The sequence below is a fragment of the Chinchilla lanigera genome, unplaced genomic scaffold (assembly GCF_000276665.1).
Source record: "Chinchilla lanigera isolate Chin_1 unplaced genomic scaffold, ChiLan1.0 scaffold00023, whole genome shotgun sequence".
Classification (NCBI taxonomy): Eukaryota; Metazoa; Chordata; class Mammalia; order Rodentia; family Chinchillidae; genus Chinchilla; species Chinchilla lanigera.
This window is the reverse complement of record NW_004955424.1, coordinates 23,311,715-23,321,714: the sequence shown is the minus strand read 5'-3', so window position 1 is coordinate 23,321,714 and position 10,000 is coordinate 23,311,715. Positions and strand designations below refer to the sequence as shown.

Below are 10,000 nucleotides of genomic sequence, written 5' to 3'. Positions count from 1 at the left end.
CAGGGCGCGGCCCTCGTCGCCCACGCCCACCACGGCGCCCCGCGAGCTGTTCTCGTGGTGGCGCGCAGCCTCCAGGCTCAGCCCGAAGCCGTAGTCCACCCTCTCGCTCTCTGTCAGCTCCTCCTCCTCCTCTTCCTCCTCTTCTTCCTCTTCCTCGTCGTCCTCTTCTTCCTCCTCGTCCCCGTTCTCCGGGATCAGGTTGGGGTCGTTCTCACTCTTGAACTTGGCCACCACGGACTTGAGCGCGCTGCTCGCGCTGCCCACCAGGTCACTGGTGCCGGGTTCCGGGGAGCTGGCGGTGGAGAGGCCGTCGTCGGACTTGACCGTCATGGGGGACGACTTGTGCATGTGTGTCTTCATGTGGCGCTTCAGCTTGCTGGCCTGCGTGCACGCGTGGTCGCACAGGTTGCACTTGTAGGGCTTCTCGCCCGTGTGGCTGCGCCGGTGCACCACCAGGTTGCTCTGAAATTTGAACGTCTTGCCGCAGAACTCGCATGACTTGGACTTGACCGGGGGCTGGGAGGGAGGAGGGGCGGACTGCAGAGGAGGGAGGGGGGGCGTCGCCAGGAAGGGCGGCTTGCTACCTGGCTGGAATGGTTGCAGTAACCTTTGCATAGGGCTGGGCCGGCCTGGGGACAGCGGTGGGCTAGACGTGTTCCCTGCCAGCTCTCTAAGTCTCCTAGAAAAATCCATGGCGGGAGGCTCCATAGCCATTGGATTCAACCGCAGCACCCTGTCAAAGGCACTCGGGTGATGGGTGGCCAGGGCCATCTCTTCCGCCCCCAGGCGCTCTATGCGGTGGGGGTCCAAGTGATGTCTCGGTGGTGGACTAAACAGGGGGGGAGTGGGTGGAAAGCGCCCTTCTGCCAGGCCGGAAGCCTCTCTGGATACTGATCCTGGTATTCTTAGCAGGTTAAAGGGGTTATTGTCTGCAATATGAATCCCATGGAGAGGTGGCTGGGAAGGACATTCTGCACCTAGTCCTGAAGGGATACCAACCCGCGGGGTCAGGGGACTTCCGTGTTCGCTTTCTAAGTAGATTCTTAATCCATGAGTGTTCTGTGCGTGTTGCAAGAGAAACCATGCACTGGTGAATGGCTGTTTGCAAGTTGTACATGTGTAGCTGCTGGGCTCATCTTTACCTGCAAAATAATACAACATCAACATCAATGTTTAATCACCAAGCAGGCTTCAGCAATTGCTTACTCACGTTCCAGCTCCAGCCTCCCCTGCCCCCACCCTCAACCCCCAGACCTAACCCCTCAGGCACCTACTAACCCTCTGCTTAAGTGGTGTGGCACATGTGATGGCTGGTACACAATAGATATTTGTCAAATCAGTCTTCCCTCCCTAAAACTCAGTTCTGAGAATGCTTTATCCAATCCCAAAAGCAGAAAAATTCGGACCAATTTGAGCTTGAAGATAAGGAGTCCTACAACCTAGGCCCCGCAGTAGATATCTTCTGAACTTCTCGATCTCATCGTCAGCTGCAGTTGGGAACAAGCCATTTATTCCCTGCCTACCTTGGCTTCTTCAACTGTTAGTGACCCAAGGAACTGTTTTGCTTCCTACATCCTATTGTCCTTGTCTACTCCACCTGGGTGGCAGGTGAATTTGCTAAAATCCAATTGTTCCAGAGACACGAAAAAGAGGTCAAACACTACAATGCTCTATGGGCCTACAGCAGCTTAGGCTAAAGCATACTAATTATGAGAAGGGACTCAAAAATCTTCACTGAGAGACTAGCAACTTTCTCCCAGCTTGGGCTGTGTGCAGGTCGGCAAGTTCTAATTTTGGCTCCCTAACACCCCACAGGGACACCCATTTTTTTTATCTCAAGGGATGTTGTGAAAATCTCAAAAGAAAAGTTTAATCCAGATTTAACTGAAAGCCAGTAGCAAATCCTTAGGAGTTGTCCCCCAGTGCAATGAATGCAAGTCTAGAGAAGTTAGAAGGAGCGGCTGGTGCCAACTTCAGCAGGCGCACTACCCTGGTAGAAGGCACAGTTCAGGCAGCCAGCACCATGACAGGCAGCAGGCTGAGCAATGCTACCCTAGCCTCCTCCTCATTATTTTGAGAGGCTAACAACGTGAACCAGATTATACAACATCCTGCGCCCTCGGCTGAGACTCGGCTCCAGTTGAGAAAGAAACAGAAAGATACAGTTCAGCTAGTCAACTCTTTGGCCAGTAGCCAAGCCGTCTGGAGAGGGGCCCTGCTGAAGTCACATTATTTCTCTCTTGCTGAAAAGAACCCGAGAGTGGTAAATGCCACTTTGGCAGAGAGGGGGCCAGCTTGACTTCACAAAATCATTCATTTTTAGAGATAGCTAAATTGAAATATATATATATATATATATATATATATATATATATATATATATATATAAAACAGTTTACCAGTCAACTGTAGCCATAAAAAGGGGCACACAAGTGACGGTGGCCTGGAGGCAAAGATGAGAACAATATGTGATGTCCCAGGGATTCCAAAAAGGTAAGGTTTAAAATATAACTGAGAAATAAACTTTCTCCCTCCTTTAAAGAGAACCTAGCAGAGTTCCTTAAGCGCACAGCTAGCATTTGTCAGTAACTTTTTTAAAAGGACAAAATTCACCAGGGAGCTAAAGAGTGGGAATGAGGAATTCATCAATTATATGATTTCTCCATTTAGCAAGTCAAAAAGAAAAGCTGGCAGGATCTTCTCAGGAGCCCCAAACACTCATATTCCAAAACAAGCCAGCTCGCTCAAGCACTTGTCTAAATAATGGACTCCTGCCCTGACCTTGTAATTTACTTTACAATGCATTTATAATCTCGCTCAATATATCCCATTCCTGGGTAAATCTCTTTAACAAGATTAGATGGTAAGATACCAAAATTAGGTTTCAAACATTTGTTTAATGTGGAAGGGGGGAAAAAAGGCAGCAAGATTTTGAAAGAAAATGCTGACATTAGTATCACATTATCTGCCTATTTTTGTTTGCCTCCTCTCTTCAAAGGGAAATAAAAAGCTTCACTGAGAGTATTTTCATAAATTTTTTGTTGTTGTTGAACAATGACTTGGGTCCCAAATAGGCAGGAAAAAAACTATCTGGTTCCAACTACAGTGACCTTCAGTGGCTTTCTCCCTTGCCTCCCTCGGACTCTGGGTTATTATCATACATTTAGCCTGACAATTGGAATTGGGTAAGTAAAAAGGAGATTTGTCAGCTGAAGCAAGTCCTTAACACTTTCATCACTCTGAAGGCCTTCAGATCATATTTTACCCTTATAATCTCCCGAAAACCGGGACTGGCCCCATAATTAGTGATGCTGGTTTCACAGGTGCTGTGATTCAGCCACTGATAAATGCCAAAGTCTGTGCCTTGCAGCACTACCTCAAGAATCTCATTTGTACCCTTTCCAAGGGGCTTAAACAAGAACAATGCATTTTATTTTGTTGTCCTGAGCTTCCTAAATTTTTTTTTCAGAGCCCCTTATGTGATTATACTGTAGTATGTTAACATTGACACTATCCTTCCCCTGTCATACCTCAGGTCAGAGAAAATGGCATTCTATCTTACAGCGAGCATACAACATACAGTTTTTACTATCACATTTTAGTATTCTCATCAACTAGATATTCTAGATCATGAGGGCAGCTAGTATAATCATAATGTCAATGAGAAGGGCTGTTACGATTGAGACTAAAGATTACATGGAAAGAGCTGCCTTCAAACTGGTAATTATTACCAGTCCACTAATAGCAAATGATGCATTACAATTTCACCATATAATCTGTATTTCACTCAGCTCATGCCAGTGCACCATATTATATTACAGTGTTCACAGATTTTAAATTCCTAAACTGCAGTCATCAATAAATGTGTTACTTGCCATAATTTGTGAAATTACTTTGTTCATAACATCTTTGATGGTTTAGAAAGACCAGAATTGATTTCCTGCGTGGCAAAATTAGGGCTACATTGATTTATTGATGTGTAAAATAGAATAATATTCTTCATTTACTCTGATGAAAATCAACTTCTCAATTTGAGAGCCTCATTGGGCATTCACAGGGATTGTTTGGATTTAAAGCAATAAACTGAGACACAGCCCCCAAGCACAAGAACTCAAAGCATTGGAAGGGTTAAAAGCAGCTGTTAGCCTACGAACTAGATTTTATTTTATTTCATTTTATGTTATGGGAAGGAATAATCTCCCATTTCTAGTGAGTCATCAGTGCAAAAAGCCATATGATTAAGCCTCAAATTTTGGAATAAGGAGGGCTGAGGCAGAACCCTGACCCTGTTGCTAGCTTGCAACTATGGGACAGTCATTTAATTCCTCTGAGCCTTCAGATTCCTGTCTGTAAAATGAGTATAAAAATAGTAACCTGAAAGAATTGTTGTAAGGTTCTAGTGACAGAAGCATATAAAAGCCCTCCGTAAACTATCAGGTCCAACATGCATGTGAGTTTTCATTACTACCAGGCGTGATTAATTACCGAGGGTAATGACTAACCACATTACATGCCCCGAGCAGCTTCCAGGGGAAGGTCCAAGTGCAGTCTCACCCTGAGCTCTGGTTAGAGAAACAGGAGGGGACGATTTTAAGTCACTGTTCCAGTTTTATAACCAGAGAGGCCACAGCCTATAACCTCTGAAAGCCAAGGGCAGGGCGGATGGGCAGTGCAGCTGAGTGAGGTGGGTATCAGTTTTGTTGTAGAGCCTTCTGGAACCCTGCAACCTATTTCCACATACCTTTCTCTCATCACTCCTACACTGGTCCTGCCAGACTGGACACCAGCAAACTATGTGTCCTGCCTTTGTGGGCAGTAGGTAGAGGAGAACAGGGGTTCTGCCCTGGGGTCCCCCTTTCCCACCCATCCAACACCCTGTCCTCAGGAAGACCAAGCTGAAGCTCAAGGACTGAACTGTTTCCTTGACCAGCAACCTCTCAACTCTACCTTCCTCTCCACACCGCCTTGTTTCCCCTCCTTCCCAGGGTGCCCCAGGCACCCCCAGCAAAAGCAAGAGTGCTCCCCACTTAGCCAGCATGTAGGGACTGGTGAGCCCAACCCCCTAAACTCACTGCATGTGTGACCTAGCCCAGGTTTGGAGGTGTGCTTTCACCCCTGCGCCACCCAGCCCTCAGGACCAAGCGCTTGTGAAATTACTACAATAACTCTTTGTTACCTGAGATTACTTAGCAGTTAGCAAAAATAAACAACTGGTTTAGAATTTGATCTAAGAGTGCATGTCCTACCTGGCAGACTCCATTCACAAATAGGTAAATCTAGTTTCCCTCCCTTATTTAAAAAAAAAAATCCCCTTTCTAGCCTTAACTCTTGCATCTTATTCTTTATTATTTTTTTCTATGACCCTTTCCCTTCCTTTTTTCCTTCCCACAATGTGTTATTTTTTTTTCATTTACTTTCAAATAAAAAGTAGATGTCACACTTCTTTTTTTCTTGAACTTGCTTTTTTTAAAATTTGTCTGCCCCCACTTCAATCATGCATTATCACACCACGTATTTCTACATACTGAAACAAAGTGAATTACTTGTTAAAACATCTTTCAAGAAACATTTTTATAGATGAACAAATCCAAATTTCATTAAAAGGTCTCCCCTATAAATGTTGACTTGAACAAGTAAATGGATGACGGTGGTAGGGGTGGTAGAATCTTTACATTTTAAGTATAGTGCTGTGCATTCTTCTCTAAAACTAAAGAAAAATAAGCACAAATTTTGTGTGTATATATATGCACATATATGCACATATTTAATGTGGCATGTGTATGTAAATATACCATGTTCAAATACATGTGTAAATGCATAAATAACATGCAAAGTCCAGAGTAACTCTAAATTGACTCCTTGTGACTCTGACCTCTGGTACATGTCATAGAATAAATTCAAGCCGTCAATGAGGCAAGGGGAGTGAATGTCCAGCAATAAAATAGGATCTGAATGCACAGATATATCTAGCAACCAGCATGAAGTAAGGCAAGACCCTGAGCAGAAGACCCACGGGGTGAGCCACTGTGAGTGAGCTTCATGCCTTCCATGAGGAAAGAAAAAGAAAAAGGGCAAGGACATGTCACTCTGGGGCTGAGTGGAGTGAAGGAGCAGGTGCCAAGTGAGTAATGGAATAATACATATGCTGGTGCCAATCTATTTTGGAAGTAACTCCCTTCAGTACTTAAAAAGTAAGGGCAATTTCCAGAAACTCTAATCTCTAGACACATGGACATTTGTAGAAGAAATAATGCTCAACTTACAAATACCCTGCGGGGCATATTCTGCACTCATCCCAGGCGTGGGGATTAGAGCTCCGTGTGCAGAACGAGGGGAGGACAGGCCCCTCCAGTGCAGAAGTTTATCTGTGAAAGAAACCCAAAATCAAGCACTACAGCTATAAACAATGTGCATCATAAACCACAGGATATCACATTTCAGTTCCATTAAAATAGATTAACATCATTACAACAGCCTTGCAGATAGTTAATAGGCCCAACGCCTGCAACAAAAGAACAGTGGTGAGTTGTTTCCCACAGTTTTTGTTTTGTTTTTAATTTTGGACTTTTTGGACAAAAGGAGTTTGTTTTAGGTATGGAGGTGGGGGTGATTCTTAGGTTCATTTCCTGGATTATCTGTTATTATCTGGTTATTGTCTAAAGGTAAGAGATATTTGCAAATCTCAAGGAGAACATTGCTAATATTATGGGGAGGCTGGAAAAAATGGGATTTATCTGCAAGGCTGGTTTACATGAGTACATTGGCTTTACTTTATACGTCCAAACAAAAAGCAACGCAGTACGCTAGTAAGGAGTAAATTGGTTTGTGAACCAGTTTTTATGGGACAGTCCCACTCTGCCTCCCTCCTCCACCAAGCCCTCCCCATGTTATATTTATGATAGGACCTTCGATGACAGGGAAACCTCGGGCATTACAGAACTTGGTCAGGCCACACTCTAACATTCTGTCAAATGGAGTACGCAATGTAGGCATGCTTTCTCCTAATACTAAGTGTTTGAAAATGAAGGTTAGACTTTTGGAGTTAAATAACTTTGGCCACGTTCTCTCCCTTGAGGCTGGGGAATTGTATCATAAAATGACAAGGAAAAAAACCAGCATCCAATAATAGCAGCACCCAGAAACCAAGGCCCACTTTCCCCATTCTACTGCACACCTGGTAAGAAAAAATGACTTTTCACACTCATAAATCTAGCAGTCAATCAAGCATTTCTAGCACTGAGATTTTTGCAGGAAAGGAAATCTGGTTTGTGTGGCCTGGGGATTATACGGTTTCTGTGGTAAGTGTCCAGCTTTTCCAAATCCATCTCAGAAAACTAACTGTATAGCTGTCAACTTTGAGGCAGGGTGGAGGGTAGGTGGAATAGGAGACACTGTGTGTTCTAGAGAGGTCTGGAGTTTGTGATGATTGGAGGAGGCAAGAGAGAAGAAATGGTGAGAGAAGTATGTTTTCCATTAGCTCAATATTAAGAGCACTTAAGTGATGTTGGGCATACGCTAGGATCGCAAGCCCCAAGTGTAAAATACATCCTGTTTTTGTATAAGCACATTGCCAAGTGCAGCCAGGGCAGTTGGGACAAGGTTCCCTTTCACGAGGACCCTGGTGGGTAACAATAGCGTGTGGCTGGAGAAAGCTGTTACACCGACAGTATAAATCTGTTGTTGCCAGGCCTGCAAAGGGAAGACATCAGGGAGCCACGACCTCGTCTGAAACCATCTAGAAGGAGATATTTCTTCCCCTCTGATCCAAAACAAAATAAAAACCATAAAATGAACCAAAAAAAGGGGGAAGACTAGACTCAGGAAATAAGTATATCTACATTTGTTTGTTTGTGTTAAATGAATTGAGAGGCTAGGATAAAATTAACTACAGATTTAGTCCTTGTAGTTTTCAAGTAGAAATCTGAGAACCCACTTTTGCACCTGTTCTTGCCTCAGCAAAGTTATTCGTCCCAGAGACTAAAATTCTTTTCTTAAGAAACCCACACAACTGAGGGAATCTCTATGATCCCAGTACAATAACGACAGGGTCTTTGGACCCTTGCATGGGGAAAGCCTAATGTCAAGCTTCCTGCCACTTTGGGAAGAGACCCTGAGGTGCTTCAATAGGCTTCCCACAAGGAGTGGGCAAACTGTTAGCCCCATCCGGCCTTTGCCACATGCATTATCTCTAGCTGGCACAACTGTCTACTAATCTGTTAGCTCTGAGCAAGCTGCAGTCAGAGCAGCAGCCAGGACCAAGAGACAAAGTGAGCTCTCATCAACCACAGCGTCTGAGTACCTGGCACCATGGTACTGGTTTGGAGTTTTGCTTTCTGGATTGTAAAGAACCTTAATCACCAAATCTGTGCCTTCATTTTTATAGACTGGGAAGATGGGGCCTTGGAAAATTACGTGGTTTGTTCCTAGTTGAACTGAGGCTAATCACAAAGTCAAGATCAGAGTTAGTCTGCCCACTCCTGGCCTGTGTTCTTTTCTGGGGCATCTATCTCTCCTTTCTTCTGTTCCTGTCACAGAAAGAGCCTAGAGAGAGTTGGTTCTACTTCCACTGACCCATCGGGCAGCACTTAAAAACCTCTCAGGGAAGATTCCAGGCAGCACAGTGAAGACTGGCTTTCAAAAGGTTACAATGAACTGACTTGGTTTCCCAATTGAAAAACAGCAGCTTGTCTGCCACTGAAGCCTTCTGGCCTGAGCCCCACTGTTTCACCTTCTACCTAGGCTTCTCATGCAGAATTAACCCCCTGAAGAAAAGCAAAGCATTGCTCTCAGCCTAACAAACTACTTACTTTAGGAAACAGTACACTGGCTTCGTGCCAGAGACTTAGACTTGTGTTTCTCTTCCTCCAGGAAAATGGTCAAAAAGCAGAGCCGACTGGGAACCCAGCTGATTCTGCTGCTTCTTTCACTAAACACATCCATAACGTTCTCCCTGGTAAGGAGAATCGACATTCCCACGTGAACTGGAAATGTTAAATTTTTAATAGCCTCCCTAGGGTTTAACTTCTTGCTATGATGCCTTCAATTATTTCATCACAGCTTAGGCAAAGTAAAGTATCACAATTAATGCTTCCAAACATCAAACTCAACGAGCAGCTCTGCCTTCCTGGGCCAAGAGGGGAAAAGATCCGTGTCGAGTAAGGGCTGCTTCTCTCCCCAACCTCCTTTTGTTCTCCCATGGGAGAGATGGGCTCGGTGAAGTGGTGGTATAGTTATGCCCTCTTGATTTCTTTGCTGGTGCTCTCAGGGAAGTGGTTCTGAAATTGCAGACCCAGGCCCAGCAACAGCAACTCCTGGCAGCAGCTTGTTGGAAATGTAAATTCTTGAGCATCACCTCGGACTTACGGGATCTGAAACTGCAGGTGGATAGGCAAGCAGCAGTTGGTGTTGAATAAATCTTCCTGTGATTCTGATGCGCAGTCAAGCTTAATAACCCCATCCTAGGGTAAGGGGAAATAAGGAAGCTTGAAGCTTTGATGTTCCCTGGGCAGAGACCCATGGGCCATGAGGCTGTCACCCCTTCTGCCAGGACTCACCTTTTTTAAGACTGGAATGGTTAAAATCAGGGGAATCCGTAAGGGGCTCCTTCACCCATCCATTACCTACCTACCCATCCACCATTGACTCGGCCCAGTCTCTTCAAGTAGGGAGCCCACTTGACCTAAGACAACATCCAGTGTTAGGCAGATAGTGTTTCCACTGTTTCCATAAAAGCTGAAATGTTTGCCCTGAGGATGTAGCCCAGTGGTAGAGCACTGGTCTAGCGTATGTGGGGCCCTGGTTCAATCCCCAACACTATAAAAATAAATGAATGAATGAGCATTCTGCATGGATGGAGCAAGAACTGGACTTTTGTTTCCCTTTGCAGACTCTGGAATTTGACATGCTACCCTCTGAAGTCATCTCTGTGCCTTTGCTTCTCTGATGGAAGGTGTTTCAACCTGTTCGTAAGGTCTCCCTATTGCCGTTCCACGTGGGGTCT

The 10,000-nt window shown here is 44.8% G+C and overlaps 1 protein-coding gene across 8 annotated transcripts in view; it reads right to left on the bottom strand.

Moving 5' to 3' along the window:
- Bcl11a (B-cell CLL/lymphoma 11A (zinc finger protein)) overlaps positions 1–10,000 on the bottom strand; it is a 97,157-nt gene that overhangs the window by 8,965 nt on the left and 78,192 nt on the right. For 6 of the 8 annotated variants that reach the window (XM_013514703.1, XM_005385757.2, XM_013514709.1 and 3 more), the window contains 2 exons: positions 6,264–6,365; positions 1–1,142 (listed from right to left, as the gene is read on the bottom strand). The exon at positions 1–1,142 is cut by the window's left edge. In XM_013514703.1, coding sequence (XP_013370157.1) covers positions 1–1,142; positions 6,264–6,365 — 1,244 coding nt within the window. The remainder of the gene's footprint in view (positions 1,143–6,263; positions 6,366–10,000) is intronic. The other 2 variants (XM_013514708.1, XM_013514704.1) reach the window with 2 other exon arrangements.